The 17,215-nt window shown below is 38.2% G+C and overlaps 1 protein-coding gene across 2 annotated transcripts in view; it reads left to right on the top strand.

Annotated features, from left to right (window-relative positions):
- MAMDC2 (MAM domain containing 2) overlaps positions 1-16,829 on the top strand; it is a 171,116-nt gene extending 154,287 nt beyond the window's left edge. The window contains exons 12-14 of one of the 2 annotated variants that reach the window (XM_075340065.1): positions 3,378-3,640; positions 6,611-6,695; positions 16,413-16,829. In XM_075340065.1, the coding sequence (XP_075196180.1) occupies positions 3,378-3,640; positions 6,611-6,695; positions 16,413-16,480 (416 nt within the window). In that variant the 3' untranslated portion in view covers positions 16,481-16,829. Of the gene's footprint in view, positions 1-3,377; positions 3,641-6,610; positions 6,696-16,412 lie in introns of those variants that run through there. The other variant, XM_075340073.1, reaches the window with a different exon arrangement.
- Positions 16,830-17,215: the final 386 nt, after the last annotated feature.

Consider the following 17,215-nt stretch of genomic DNA (forward strand, 5'->3'; position numbering starts at 1 on the left):
TGTGGGTTCAAAGGGTGGGACCCGCATTTACCTACTAATCATGGTATATCCTGGGGATATGCCATAAAAGTCTCATGTGAGAAAACTCCTTTAATGAAGGTAACTGTTTGGGCACTATTCCACTATAGCCTACTCCTCTCTACCGACCAGCTAAATAATAAGTTAAATTTATGTAGGAATTCACTTTGGAGAAGACTAGACATGATATGTACGGTATGCAGGGATCAGATTTTTCTAATTTGCCTTTGTAAAATGAAACGCTTAGTCTGTGCGCATTTTCCCCATTGACTTGCATTAGATGTGGTAAATCTGCAGTTTACAAAAAAATGGGTTGAAAGTGTGTTTACGCAGTGTAAACGCACCTAAAGACGAATCTACACACACATTTAAGGTACAGTGGGGAAAATAAGTATTTGATACACTGCCTATTTTGCAAGTTTTCCCACCTACAAAATATGGAGAGGTCTGTAATTTTTATTGTAGGTACACTTCAACTGTGACAGACAGAAAAAAAAAAATACAGAAAATCACATTGTACGATTTTGAAATAATTAATTTGCATGTTATTGCATGAAATAGTTATTTGATACAATAGAAAAACAGAACTGAATATTTGGTACAGAAACCATTGTTTGCAATTACAGAGGTCAGACGTTTTTTGTAGTTTTTTTTCATCAAGTTTGCACACACTGCAGCAGGGATATTGGCCAACTCCACCATACAGATCTTCTCCAGTTCTTTTAGGTTTCGTGGCTGTCGCAATACATGACCTTATCCATCCTCCTTTCAGTATGGTCCAGTCATCTTTTCCCTTCTGCAGAAAAGCACCACCAGAGAATGATGTTTCCACCTACATGCTACACAGTTGGAACAGTGTTCTTGGGATTGTACTCTTCTTCCTCTAAACATGATGAGTGGAGTTGGTGGCTCAGTGCTTAGCCCTGCAGTCTTGCAGCGCTGGGGTCCTGGGTTCTAGTCTCACTAAGGACAACATCTGCAAGGAGTTTGTATGTTCACCTCGTGTTTGCGTGGGTTTACTCCGGTTTCCTCCCACAGTCCAAAAACATACTGATAGGGAATTTAGATTGTGAGCCTCAATGGGAACAGTGTTGTCAATGTATGTAAAGCGCTGTGGAATTAATAGCGCTATATAAATGAATAAATATTATTATATTATTATTATTGATACCAAAAAGTTCTATTTTGGTCTATTCTGACCACATGACTTTCTCCCATGCCTCCTGTGGATCATTCAGATGGTCACTGTCAAACTTCAAACAGGCCTGGACATGTACTGGCATGAGCAAGGGGACCTTGCATACCCTGCAGGACTTTAATCCATGGCAGTGTAGTGTGTTCCTAACAGTAATCTTTACGACTGTGGTCCCAGCTCTGTTCAGGACATTGAGCAGGTCCTCCCATGTAGTTCTGGGCTGATTCCTCACCTTTCTCATAATCATCCTTACCCTATGAAGTGAGATCTTGCATAGAACCTCAGACCCAGTAAGAGTGACAGTCATCTTGTGTTTCTCCTATTCTTTAATAATTGCGCCATCAGTTGTTGTTTTGTCACTAAGCTGCTTGTCCTGTATCCCATATCACCCTTGTGCAGGTCTACAATTTTGTCCCTGGTGTCCTCAGACAGCTCTTTGGTCTTGGCCGTGGTAGAGAGGTTAGAGAGAGTCTAATTGATTGATTGTGTGGACAGGTGTCTGTTATACAGAAAATGAGATCAAACAGGTGCAGTTAATACAGGTGATGGAGTGAAGAGTAGGAGGGCTTCTTAAAAGGAAAAAGAACAGGCCTGTGGGAGCCATGATTGTTGCTGGTTGTTAGGTGATCAAATACTTATTTCATGCAATAAAATGCAAATTCATTATTTAAAAATCATACAATGTGATTTTCTGAATTTTTGGGGGGGTTATGTCTGTCACAGTTGAAGTGTACCTGCGATAAAAATTACAGACCTCTCCATTGTTTGTAGGTGGGAAAACTTGCAAAATCGGCAGTGTTTCTAATGCTTATTTTCCCCACTGAGTAGGGAACTTTAATGTTAATTTTAAAAAAAAAATTACATGGTTATTTTTTTTTTAACCAATAATTTTTATTGTTTTACATATTATAACATGTACAAGAGATAGACAGTTATCACAACAGGGTTATAATGACATTATCCACTCATTTGTGTTTTCTCTCTTTAATCTATAAATCCACAACCTTGAACTTCCCTAACCCCCCCCCCCAACCCACACAGCTAGCTTTTTTCTGGCATTTTAGAAGCGGTTCACTTCCCCCCATGAACATCACCAATTACTTATATCTTTTTCAGTCTAGGTTCTTCCTCTGTCTAAGTATCCATTGGTACTTTCAGCTTTCCCAACGATCCACTTATGTCCTCCAGTAAATATCATGTTGTTAATCTGAACGGTGTCATATAGTTAATTACCTCTGCTTCAGTGTGATAGCACAATAGAAATGCCTTCCATTTAGTTATGAATGTTTTAACTCCTTGCTCCTTGTTTCGTTCTGCATCCCGCCGTTCTAGATTGAGTAAGGCTTTAAGCTGCCCGATAATCTCGCCAAATTCAGATACCCGGTCATCTAGCCAGTGTTTTAGTATAGTTCGTTTAACTATTAGGCATGTAGAGTGGAACAGAATCGGACTAGACCCCCCCCCCCTCTATAGGTTTCTCACCCTCACTCGACTCACAGTAGAACAGGTATCTCAAAGGACTCAGAGGTATGTTTTTCTTCCATAACCTTTCCGCCATACACCTTGTGTTTTCCCATAGATCCCTTACTTTTGGGCAGTCCCAAAGACCATGAAAGAGATCTGTATTCCCGAGCATACACTTTGGGCAATGAATTTTGCGTTCTCTCATAGCAGCTGATACCGGAATGGCGAATGCTATGATTGCCCTGTGCATAATTCGGAACTGCGTATCCCTCCACACCTCGCTCAGTACGCTTTTCCTCAGAACTCTCCTTCCATCTAAAATTTGCTGTCCTACCTCTATACCTGGTTCACCCAAATGCCGCACCCAGCCTTTAAAAATTTGATCTGGCTCTTTTTGACTAAAAATCCGTCTGAACTGTTCATATAGTATAGTTATGGAGGGTTTTTCTCCCATGGTAAGAATAAAGTCGTCCATGGCATTATTGCGTGTTTCTTCCTCAACCCGTGTCAGCAGGGACATTACCGAACCCTTTATTTGCCCGTACTGTAGCGCTTGGTGTCTCCTCAGCCCAAATTTATCTACTATCTCCTCCTGCTTCATCCATCTGTTTTCTTCCTTATGAAGCAAATGTGCCACCTTTTGTATCCCTTTTTCCCTCTACATGATTGTTATTTTGATTATGACTTTGTTTTTTTTAAGGATACTACATGTACATTGAAGCAACCAATATGGTCTTTGGACAAAAATCACGTCTTATCTCAAGACCACTTCGGGCAATTTATGGGAAACAATGCTTGACGTTCCATTATCACATGTACGGAGCTGGTACTGGACTGCTTAATGTATATCTGAGAGAGGAAGGTCGCAGGCACAAGGAGAGTCTTCTGTGGAGTAGAAGAGGTGAACAAAGCATCAGCTGGTTAAGAGCACAAATAGAATATGACAGCGAAAGGCATCATCAGGTAAGCCAGAAATACCTAGATAGTTTGTAAAAAAAACTCTATTGATAAACCTATCCATAAAAAACCGGGGATTTTTCTGTGAAGTCGGAGAAACTTTTACAGATTCTTAGGACTGCAGTTATCATTTCACAGTGAATGCGGATAATGTATTTATAACCAATTCTAGGACAGTGGACCTAGATTTCTCTATCCCTTAACGCCAGGGAAATTTTTCATTTTTGCACCTTAGTTTTTCCTTCTCTACTTCTAAGTTATAACGTTTTAATTTTTCTGTCAACATAGCTATAGCTAGTATAAGAGCTTGTTTTTTGCATGACGAGTTGTAATTTTGAACGACATAATTCATTTTTACCATATAATGTATTGAAAAATGGGGAAAACATTCCAAGTGGGATGAAATGGTGAACAAAATGCCATTTTTTAAAAAATTTTGTTATTTGTTGTACTGTAAAAATTACATAAAAATATGATTCTTCAATTCACTACAATTGTAACAATACCAAACTCATATAGACTCTTTTTTGTTTAAGTGGTGAAACAACTTCAGAAGTTTTGGAATAAATTAGGAAGAAAAATGTATTTTTTTTCCCAATAACCATAACTTTTATTTTTGCATAAATGGTGCTGGCTGAGGGTTATTTTTTTGCGGTGAGCTGATACTTTTATTGATACCATCTTGAGATAGATATGACATTTTGATCTCTTCTTATTGTATTCTTTAGGGAAGTATTGTGGGCAAAAAAACTTCAATTTTGATGTTTCCATTTTTTTTCTCTTTACGGCATTTACTATACTGGGTCATTAATTTTATATTTTTATAAATCTCACTTTTACAGATGTGGCGATTCCAAATATGTTTATTTTCTTATTTTTTTTAATTCTTAGTTATAATTATGGAAAATGGGGGTGATTCAAATTTGGATTTTTTTTATTTCTTATAGTATTTTTTAAAACATTTTTTTAGCTTTAGTCTTATTTGTTTAGTCTTCTCATGAAACTTGAATCTGCGATTGTCTGATCACTTCAACAATATGCAATACTGCAGCATATAGTGAAAATCTCAGTCTCCTTTGAAGCTGAGCCTATGGCTTAGCTTCAAGGGAATATGAAGATGTAGGTGACAGAGTCCTTTTTCAAACCCTCAATTGCCACATTAACCTATTGGTACCCTATCATCATGGTTACAGGGAGCCGATAGAAACCAGTACAAATGAGCACTGGTGTGTATTCCATTTAAATGCCACTGTCAGTGATTGACAATGGCGTTTAATTGGTTAACAACCTCGGGATAACAGAGTTCTGGCTGCAGCTGTACAACACAGATGCGGGTTATTTAGTTTAGCCAAAAATTTTGGTCGTGTTCAACATAATGACGAAAAGAAAAAAAAACAGAATTTTTTTTTTAATTATTTTTGTTATGAAAAAGTAGTAAAACAGTTAAAAATGTATACAATTGGGTATGAAAGTAATCATATCAACCCGCAGAATAACATTTTCATGTCTTTTATATGGCAAAAAATAAAATTTTATAAGTATTCGCAATTTAATGTGTTTTGTTTATACCTACTACAAAAAATAAAATGTGCTCAAAAAGAAATATGTACCAAAAGGTACAGTAAAAACTACAGCTTGCACCTGCAAAAAAAAGACTTTGTACAGTCCCATCTACAGAAGAATAAAAAAGCTATGGGTGTCTGAATATGGTAACACTACATAAATAAATAGATAAAAAGTGTATTAACCCCTTCACCCCCAGGCTGTTTTCACCTTCCTGGTAAAAGGCAAATTTTACAGTCCAGACCAGTGTCAATTTATGAGGTAATGAGTCTGGAGCGCTTCAACGGATCCCAGTGATGTTTTTTCATGACACATTTTACTTTATGGTGGTGGCAAATTTAGGTCAAAATGTTTGCCGTTTATTTGTGAAAAATTGGAATTTTGGAGAAAATATTGCAATTTTCAAACTGAATTTATATGAGCTTAAACCAGAGAGTGTGTGATACAACAAAACTCATTAATAAATAACTTTTACTACATGTCTACTTTACATCACCATCATTTTTAAAACATATTTTTTAGGAAGTTTAAAAGGCTAAAGGTTTATCAGCAATTCAATTTCTCCAACAAAATTTACAAACCATTTTTTTAGGGACATGTACATTTACATTTGAAGTGATTTTGAGAGGCCTAGGTGACAGAAAATACCCAAAAGTGTAAACATTTTATAAACTGACCCCCTCACACTGCTCAAAACCATATCCAAGAAGTTTATTAACCCTTCAGGTGCTTCACAGGAACTAAAAGCAATGTGGAAGGAAAAATTGAGCTTTACTTTTTCCCACAAAAATGGTGCTTTAGCCCAAAATTTGTATTTTCACAAGGGCATAAGGAGAAAATTGACCATACAATATATTGTGCAATTTCTCCTGAGTACACCCGATACCCCAGATATTTTGGAAAACAGCAGTTAGGTGCATGGCATTGCTCAGAAGGGATGATCACCATGACATAATTATACTTCAAAGGCCCTTACTGACCATGATGCATGAGTACGTCAAAGGTTCTGAAGGAAGGGGTTAATTGTACAAAAGTAATAAAGTAATACTATGTAACTCTGGTATCACCATAATTATATTATATGTTCCATATACACTAAAATTATGCCAGTGATAAATTCTGAGAAAAACAAGACTTTTATGTTGCCGAAAAAATGAAAAACTTATGGCAAGTAGATTATGTCAATAAAAAGTGAAAAAAAGAAAATGGTCTGCTGTACAAGCTAAAACTGGCTGTGATGCCAAGAGGTTAAATATTTATAAAATGTCCACAAGATATGCCAACCTATTGGTAAAATCAAGAACCACAGTTGTACATAGGACACAGTGACAGTCTTGTAGAAAGAATTAACAATTATACCATGGCCTAGGCATTAGCTGACATTCTGAACATTGTGACTTTTCTTTTTTATAGATTGTGTTTGAAGCTATTCGTGGGATTTCAATAAGAAGTGATATTGCTCTCGATGATATCACATTTCAGAGCCAACCATGTGGAGGTAACTATTAGAAATCGACTGTCTAATAAATGATGGACAGATTGTGCACCGAATGAATACAAATCACACAAGGGAACACTAAGGCTATGACCGCACTTTGCGTTTTACCTTCGTTTCTGCAGCGTTTTGAGCTGCAGGGTTTTCATGCCAAAAGGCATGCGTTTTGCTTTTCCATAATAGTCTATGGAAAATGTAGATTTCTAGTCCGCACTTTGCGTTTTAAAACGCTGCGTTTAATTTGCATAATTTGTGGCAAAAACCATACGTTCAAAGAAGCAACATGTCAATTATTTTTGCCATTTCTGCAGCGTTTTGATAACATTGAAGTCAATGAGAAGTTTAAAAAAGCAACAAACATCAAAATTCCTGCGTTTTACCTGCTTTTTAGGTGCAGAAACAATGCGTTTTTTACTTCAAAAACGCATTCTTTTCAGACATTGGAATAATATGTCCCTTTACACACACACATAGTCCGACAATTAAATAATTGAAAATTATGATTTTATTGCTATTTTAGCAATAAATATTATAAAACCGCTATAATTTCATGAAATATAACTATTTTCTTAAATAATTCAAAAATTGTTTTGCTTTTTTTTCTCTTTTTTCATTCTGTTTGACTATTTAATCTTTATTTAGCAGTGTATTGATGTTCAAAACGCATCTGTCAAAACGCAAGGGAAAAAGCATGTAAATAGCGCTGAAAACGCATCTAAAACGCGGTAAATACGCATGCGTTTTTAGCGCTAAATTTCTGAAAAAGGTAACTTTGGCTAAATCAATTAAGGCCAAAATGTGCGTTTAAAACTGCAAGTAGGACGACGCAAAGTGCGGTCATAGCTTAAGAACTGACAAGTGTAGGTTCACTACGAACATATTTTCAGGTCATAAGCAGAGAAATCTTTTGCCTACTAAAGTCCTGCTGTCTTAACACTAGAGATCACAAACCCAAATTTACATACAATATATGGTATTATCATGAAAATATTATAGTAAGCACTTCAATAGAATTAAACTAAACACAATGGGTCCTATTTATCAAACTAAATGTGCTAGAATTCTAGAATAATTTGCTAAAAAAAACAAACCTGTCTTTAACCCCTTCATGCTATAGCAATTTTCCAGTTTTTTTCTCCCCTTCTTTCAAGAGACATAACTTTTATTTTTTTCCGTCAATATAGTCATATGAGCGCTAGCTTTTGAATTACACCCTTTATTTTACCATATAGTGTACTGGAAAGCAGGAAAAAATTCCAAATGCGGTGAAAGTACAAAAAAAATTCCACAATTTTTTATTATTTTTATTTACCCTGTTCACTATATGGTAAAACTGACCTGGCAATTTTCCAGATGCAGATGCCAAACATGTTTAGTTTGGTAATGTTGGAGATTTTTGCCATTTTCCGACACCCGCAACGTTTTTATTTTTTATAACTGAATGTTTTATTAAATTTTTTAACAGACATGGAAAAAGTACATGGATGCATAGGTATGTCTCACAAGCATGTGAGCAATAACTGTAAACCAAAAATCAGTATACATATCTTATTATCCACTGATACAATAAAAACAGGGGATGTGACAAGACAAACAATACAAGACTAAACAGGGAAGTTTAAGGAAGGGGGGGTGGAGTGGGGAGGGTGAATATATCAGGCTTCCATCAAGACCATACCTCACTATTATTCTTTATTGGCCCAATAAGTGTCCCAAAGTGACCAAACACTCTCAAAATGATCTACTGTATTATTTGACAAGGCAGATAGACACTCCATCCTTCTCACATCTTGGATCCGAGATTGGAGATCGGTAAGTGAGGGTGGATGAGCTAACTTCCAGTTGCGGGCAATCAGACATCTAGCTGCTGTAGTTATATGTAACAATAACCGCTTCACTCTTTTCCCCAGCTGAACAAGTGGTATATTTAATAGATAGAATTTAGGATCCAGGGAAACCCGAAGGTCAGTTACTTTATATATAAGGGATTGCACCAACCTCCAGAAACGCTGGATATTGGGGCATACCCAGAATATGTGCGGTATGTCTCCTCCTGTGGCTCCACACCTCCAACAATTGTCAGGTATAGCTGGGTTTAGTTTATGTAGTAGTGCTGGGGTGTGATACCAATACATAAGTAATTTATACTGATTTTCCTTATAGACATAGCATGAGGATGTCTTAGAGGCAGTATCCCAGATCCGTTTCCACATACACAAGGGAATGGACTCACCAAGGAAATCTTCCCATTTCCTCATATATGTATGATTTGGCTTGTCTTCTGGGCAGGGGGTAATTAAAATACGATATATATCTGAGATGAGGCCTTTAGTAGAGACCCCAGCTCTGCATAATCTCTCAAAAAGTGTAGGGGTGGAGACTTCTAGGGAGGTAAAAAGGGAGTGCATCAGGTGTCTAACTTGTAAATAGCGATATTGGGAATTGCCAGGGAGATTAAATTTATCAGCTATGGTGGCGTATGGGAGAAGGACTCTGGAGTGTGCGTCTACTATGTCAGCAAAGCAAAAGAGTTTCCTGTCAAACCACGTTTTAGTCGCTGTACCCTGCATACCGTCTGGCATTTTGGGATTAAAAAGAAAAGAAGTCAAGGGAGAGTGTTCAGATTTAAGTGGAAACTTCTTGACACAACAGTCCCATATCCTCTTCGTGAAGGCTATAGGGCCCAGGGTATGTGGGTCAGGCTTGTTTGATGAGGTGCCCCAGAGGTAGGAATTGGGGTGTATTGGGGCGAGCCATAACTTCTCTATTTCCATCCATCTAGAGAAGGCACTGCGATTAGACCATGCAGGGATGTGACGTAAGTGTACTGCCCAATAGTACCTAGTAATATCAGGGACTCCCAGGCCTCCTCTCAGTTTACTGTCAAACAAAGTCGCTTTCTTAATTCTATGTCTCTTGTGGGCCCAAATGAATTGAAGTATAACAGACTGAATGTTGCGCAATTCTTTATATGGTACACACACCGGAAGGGTCTCAAATAGGTAAAGTAGCTTCGGCAGGACAGACATTTTGACTGCAGAGATTCTTCCAAACAGAGACAATGGGAGCTTATTCCAATTGAGCAGGAGCCTTTTTATCTCAGTAAATAAACTAGGATAGTTCTGCTGGTACAAGAGCTTATACTTAGATGTTAATTGTATCCCCAGGTATGTCAAGGATATGTTTTTCCATTTATAGTTGTAGTTTTCCTGTAAGGAGGAGACCCGCACCTGTGGAATATTAAGAGGCAGAGCTTCCGTTTTGCTCTGATTGACCTTATACCCTGACAACCTTCCAAATTGTAGTAATAAGGAATGCAAATTCGGGAGGGTGATATGTGGTTGGGACAAAATCAATAGGACATCATCCGCATATAAGGATAGCTTAAACTCCTTGTCTCTCACCATTACTCCACGTATATTAGGGTCAATGCGAATAGCAGCAGCCAATGGCTCAATACACATAACAAAGAGAAGGGGGGACAAAGGGCATCCCTGACGAGTGCCATTGTGTATTTGAAAGGGTTGAGATGTGGCATAAGGAAGCTTGACCGAAGCTGAGGGGCATGAATATAGACTTTTCAGGGCAGTAATGAATGCACCCGAAATTCCAAAATGATGCAATGTTTCGAACATGAATGGCCACCCCAGACGGTCAAACGCCTTCTCCGCATCCAACGCAACGTTTTTATTTTTAAGGATCCTGGGCTGTGTGTGAGGGGTTATTCTTTGTGCCCTGAGCTAATGGTTTTACTAATAGCATTTTTGGGTAGATAATGTTTTGATCTCCTCTTATTGTATTTTCTTGCAATGTTTCGGTGGTAAAAAAAACGTAATTCTGGTGTTTTAATTTTTTTTTCGTTATGCTTTTTACCGATCGGATTAATTTATTTAATATTTTGATTAGAAGTTTCTGAATACAGCAATACAAAGTATACGTTTTTTTTTAATTCATTGTTTTTATTTTCATTGGTTCAAAAGGCGGAGATTTGAACTTATCAGTTTTTTTATTTTTTTCATAATTTTAAAATATATTTTTTCACTTTTTATTGTAATTTGCTAATCCCTTTTGGGGATCTGAAGCTGCGATCATCCAATTACTTGTTCTATACAGAGCAGTGCATTAGCACTGCTGTGTATAGCAGAAATCACAATCTCCTATTAACGCTGGGTCACAGCTGGCGTTCACAGGAGGATCGTAATGCCAGATACAGGGGTCATTAGCTGACCCTTGGCTGTTATGACAACCTATCTGCGCCCCACGATTATGTCACGGACACGCCAATGGGAGCAGGGAATGATGCGCCTCTCTGCTAGCGCGTATTAAATCCCCCTGTCAGCGGTTGACAGCGGGATTTAACTGGTTAACAGACACGGGCGGATCTCTGATCCTGTTAGAGGCACATGATGGCTGATTAAATCAGCCATTATGTGCATCAAGTATTAGTAAAAATCAATGCTGATATATTTTTTAATCTTATATTTTAACATATCCTAAAAAGTACTTTTTAAACTGGGTATATACCATTTTCAGATTTGGGTATTAATTTATCTTTGAAGCTTAGTACCATTGGGGATTCCATATTTTCCATATAATTTAGGACTTCATCTGTATTGAATATTCGGTTTAAAATATGCCACATTTATCAAAAAGCAAGAATAAATAGGATATATCTGGTTCATTTTAAGCCTGTCTAGTTTATGTCTGCACTAAGAATTAGACTGTATTTATAAATCTTCCCCATTGATGTGTTATCTTGAGTGTAAATGAAATGTCCTTTATATTGTGACAATATTATTAAAAAATAGCAGAATAACACAAATATAATTCCAGTAATAGTGGCCAAAACTGTTTATAGAGTGAAGTTATATTACATCTTACAGTAGGTTGTCACCAATTATTGTGCAGAAATGTCAATAAAATTTATGAAAGTTATCAAATCTTGCCTCTTTAGACATAAATAATATATAGGATGTAAAACTGACACATCCAACTTTATGACTTAATCATTTTTAGGACATCATATACAGTTGTGGACAACATTATTGTCCCTTTTGATTGATTCATATAAAAAAGCCAACGGGAATGATACATTAAAGCATTTACACCAGAAAACTATGGTAAAAAGCTTTGAAAAGTCTCAAAATGTTTGAGCAACAGACCCTCATGCTAAAACAGGGGTAGGAAGCAGCACAATATACATTTATATATATTCACCTCACATTCCGATCACAAGTTCTTAAATCTTTTCTTACAAGCTCACATGGCCTTTAGCTGAACTCATGTCAGACACCTGTTGGAAGGTTTACTAATACATTGTCCTCTGACCTTTTGCCTGGAAACTGGCTATTTCTCCAAATGGGTTTTCTCTAAACGACAGCCAGAGGTCTGACCTGAGCAAGTGACATATGTAGCCTTAAAGGGGTTGTCCCACAAAAAAAGTATATTTTAATCAACAGGTCATGGCAAACAAAGCAATTCCAAAGATTGATGTCTTAAAAATGTTGGTGTGCTGAGCTAATCCTATAAATGAACTCTTGATGTGTCCTGTGTAAGTAGCTGTTTCTGACCATTCTACAGCTGATAGTCGTGGCTCGTGAAACCACAGCTTCCAACAGGGGGAGGAAGCATTAATGAATACATTATACTGATACCACTGGCCTGGGCTCATCTAGCTACTTCTTTGTGGGAGTTTACTCTTCACTACTCATGTCCCCGCTTCGTTCATAGATTGTTCCCTATTATTGATGGCAAAGTGTGCTTGCCACTGATCGTTACTTGATCAAGCATCGGGTTTCTCCAGTGTGACCCAAGTAGCGAGTATAATGGAAGTCAATGGGAAACTTGAGCATTGTCAAACTCAGATGCTCAATTGAGTAACAATATGTACACGCTCGCTCAACACTATTCCCTATCTCACATATGTCTTTGCATGATCCTCTACACAAAGACTGTTGTCCATGCTCCTATCCCTTTAAGGCCTCGTTCACACGAGTGTATATATCAGATAAGTGCAATGTGAGAAAATCTCACATTGCATGCGGACCAATGTTGGGCAAAGGCTATGTTCACACGGGGCGTTTTGGTGCGCTTTTTTTTCCATTGATGTTATGCAATTCCATGATAATAAAATGCTGCAATTGCAGAATTAGCAAAACCTATGAGATTCCAGAAATCTCATGCACACACACACTTGCTTTTTTTTCCTGACTGGATATATTTTGTCCTGGAAAAATGTTGTGTTTGCTGCATTTTTGAAAGAAGAAGCATAACACGTCTTTCAGCGTTTTTGCAGCTTTTTTTCTCCATCTAAAGAAATGAGTGAAAAAAATGCAGCTATTTTTTTGCTGTGTTATTGCTGCTTTTTTGCTCAATGAAAGTAACTTTATTAAATGGCACACAAAAATGCAGCAAAAATCACAGCTTTTCTGCTGATGAAAAATCAGGTTTTGCTGCTAAAAAAAAAAATCAAAAACTCCCTGTGTGAACATAGCCAAAAAGGCAGAGTAGAGTTCTACAATTTTTTTATCATAACAATTTGGCATGAGAAAACAATTGCAGCGTTCTGCTAGTGCCTCCACAAGTATGGGTCTTCGGATGTCATATAGTTTGATATAGGGTACGCTCACACGAGCGTATGACTCGCGCGAATGCAATGCGAGAAAATCTCTCATTGCACTCAGACCAATGTTAGTCAATGAAGCAGAGCAGTTGGTCAGCTTTTTTCTGATTCACATTCTGGATGAGAGAAAAGTCGGAACCTGCTGCGATTTGTTGCCGAATCCTGCGAGACTCACCAGTACAAGTCAATAAGTGTGAGAGAAAAATGGACGCCTCACGGACCATCCAAGTGGCGATTGTTTGTTTTTTTTGATACATTACTATCATTAGCACAGAACACTGTAAATCAGAGGTCTCAAACATGTGGGCCGCATGCGGCCCCTGAGGCTGTTTGTTGCGGCCTGAGTGCCCGCAGACCCCATGACAATCATGTTACTATGCCCCAGCATCGGCAGGGCTTTACTATAGTTGATGCATTTGCGTCACAGCGCACGTATAGGAGCTCTCTGCACTATACCAATGTCAGGCAGGTAACATCACTGTATGAAGTCACCTGCTTGCCTGTGATTGGTAGAGTGCAGAGAGCTCCTAAGTGCGTGCTGCGCCGCAAATGAATCAACAGTAGTAAAGCCCTGCCAGCGCCGACCCCTGCACTGGCCGCAATCATCATGGGGTCTACGGGTTTGCAGGTCACAACAAGCAGTTAAGAGAAAACAGAGGGAATGGAGGGAAGGTGAGAAGAATCTTTTTTTTTGTGTATGTCAAGAAACGGCATAATAGGAACTAGGATGATGACTGGAGACATTACTACTTGGGCACAATGCTACAAGGTTGGGCACAATGCTACAAGGATGGGCACAAGGCTACAGATGGGTACAATACTACAATGATGGGCAAAGTGCTACAAGGATGGACACAATGCTACAGGAAGGGCACAATGCTACAATGATGGCACAATGCTGCAGGATGGGCACAATTATACAAGTATGGGCACAGTGATACAAGTATGGGCACAGTGGTACAAGGAGGGGCACAATGCTGCAGAATTGGCATAGTGCTACAAGGATGGGCACAATGCTGCATAATGGACACAATGCTACAAGGATGGACACAAGGCTGCAGGATGGGCACAGTGCTACAAGGATGGGCACAATGCTACAAGGATGGGCACAATGCTGCAGGATGGGCACAATGCTACAAGGATGGGCACAATGCTACAAGGATGGGCACAATGCTACTGGGCACAAGGATGGTGGACATTACTACAGGGGACAATGATGGGCACATTACTAATGGGCACAAAGATGGGTACATTACTACAAGGCACAAGGATGGGTACATTAATACTGGGCACAAGAAAGAGATAAAAAATGTTTTTACCATTAAAAATGCTTTTTTACATATAAAAGTAACAAAAAAGTGCAGGCTTGTTTTAATAAACACGCAAAATCTGTTCACAAAAAGTGATCCAAAGGTGTATAGAAGAAAATACATGGAATCACTAAAATGTCACTTGGCCCTGCAAAGAATGCGGCCCCCCCCAAATAATTTTTTTTCTATGTGTGGCCCATATACCCAGCCGAGTTTGAGACCCCTGCTGTAAATGCTCCTGTAAATGACTGTAAATGACTAATAGTTGCTGAGAAAAAAAACAGATTGTACACCTGCAGCACACTGACAGCACACGGATGACAAATGAGGAAAAATTCACCCACTCGCATAGCACTCGCAGTACACACTGAATACCACATGGATACCACTCGTCCGAGTCTCCTGGACGAGAATGGGACCGTTTTTTCATATGCTCGTGTGAATCCAGCCATACTTTGAGACAGGCAATGGAGGAGAAGGAGAGATTAATTTCTCCATTGTCTCCTCACCTGTGGTCTGATTCTCGCATACAAGAGAATTGGAGCACAGTATAATAACACTTAGCTCACAGTAGAAATTGAGCCGACTGTCATTACCATATTGCATCTGATGATCTCACATCGGATGCTATACGCTAGTGTGACCCCAGCCTTAATGCCTGGTCCTCATGGTTCGCTCCTCCCCCACAAACCACCCCCTAGTACACAGACTGATTTTCCTTGGTTTGCCCCCTCTTGATTACTCCCGATTTCCATTTTTTGTTACAAACATGAATCTATATGATTCCCACACAGACTGTCTCACAGCATCTGTCTCACAGAATAGTCCTCAGTTGTCCCCTATTATAGACTGCTCCTCATGCCCCCACTGTTATACAGATTGCTTTCCATGCCCCTACTATGCAGACAGTTTCCCATGGTTTCATGACTAGTTTTGTTACATAAACTGTTTCCTATATGCCTGTTACACACTGCTCACCATGCACCCACCCACCCACACAGACAGACTGCTTCCCATGGCGATAACACCCTTATGTGGGAAGTAAGGAAGAACCTCCTAGAATATAAGTAGAGCACAATTTTTAATGCAACTAAATTAGAAAGTTAAAAAGGTTGTCCACTACCCTTTTTTTAAATGAAGTCCCACTTGTAAAATTGAAAAATCAAAAAACATATATACTCACTTCTCACACCAGCTCAATTCCAGCAATGTCATTGACGGGTCTGCCAGGGTTCAGCCGCATGAGAGCTGCAGCTAATCAGGGCCTGCTACTGGACTGCTGCACTTTCACTTCTTAACTGACATTCGTCTGATGGAACTAAGATTGCAACAGCACAATAGAAGACGCTGATTGGCTGCAAGGATCACTGGACATAACAATATTGTACCCTAATGCCAACATCACTGGAAGAGCGCTGATGTTTGTTGTGAGTATTATTTTTTAAAAATTTACAAAGAGGACTGAATCATTTATAAAAGGGTTGCCCAAGTAGTAGACAACCCCTTTAGATAACTTTAGCAAAAATAAGCACTTATATCAAGTGAACACTTATGCTATGCTACTAGGTAGAAAGCTTCTTGAGGAATAAGCTGGAAACCTGTCTTGTATTCCTGCATGTTATACATTTTTTGGACAACAATATAGCTCCAACTAATGTCATTTATTTGTCAGCTTGTGATACCTATAGCCCAAAATGAAACTAAAAGACATATTTGTATCTCCTGTATTCAAAGTTTAATTGCTTTCAAATAGTTTAAAATGCTTTATTAATTCTAATGTATTTACAGAGTCAGAAGATTCCGGGGCACTACAGTCATCTGGATACTTAGAAGATCTGAATGAAATCGACTTCTAACTTATGAATCTGTTAAGATCAGAGTTAGTAAAATAGACGTTAGTCACTTGAGAAACTGCACAGAAAATATTCTTTGACAGCAAACTAAAGAATGTTTAAAAACGTATTTACAGATACATAACACAAACTCAGAGCACTTGTGTTCTTAGATAAGACAATCTACTCAGGGCTAGGTACAAGTTACAAATGTAATTACGCATGTATTGTTAGTAATAATAATGTGTGCGCAGCTTTTCCATTTGCCACCATTCTCACTTTTTTATATTTGTGTGTGTGTGAGTAATTTTGATGTGTGTTTATCCATAACACAGTATTTGACAAATGTCAATTTTCACAATAAAATTAAAAGAGGAAATTGGATTGTTTTGTTCAATTGTTTTGGTGTAATCATGTTCATATGTTTCATTAGATCAAGACCAATAGTTCATATAGATTGGTGATGCATCAATGAATATCACTTACATGCAATCGACCACACTTTATGATCACTTCTGTAACCTTCTTTTCTTGTTAAGGTGTTGGTGCTGGTTTTTGTTTGACTTTTCTATGTTTAAAATATAGTTTATTCAGCGAATTTCTTATGGTTATGTCACAAACATTGTTACATATTGCTTTAGACTTTATATCCGGATACTTTGCCATTTTCCTTTGTCTATCCATGTTTCAGTTTCCTTTTTGGCATTCATATCTTGTTTTAATTAGCACCATATTTTACAAATAGCTGTTTGCTACACA

Source organism: Anomaloglossus baeobatrachus, chromosome 1, assembly GCF_048569485.1.
Source record: "Anomaloglossus baeobatrachus isolate aAnoBae1 chromosome 1, aAnoBae1.hap1, whole genome shotgun sequence".
NCBI lineage: Eukaryota > Metazoa > Chordata > Amphibia > Anura > Aromobatidae > Anomaloglossus > Anomaloglossus baeobatrachus.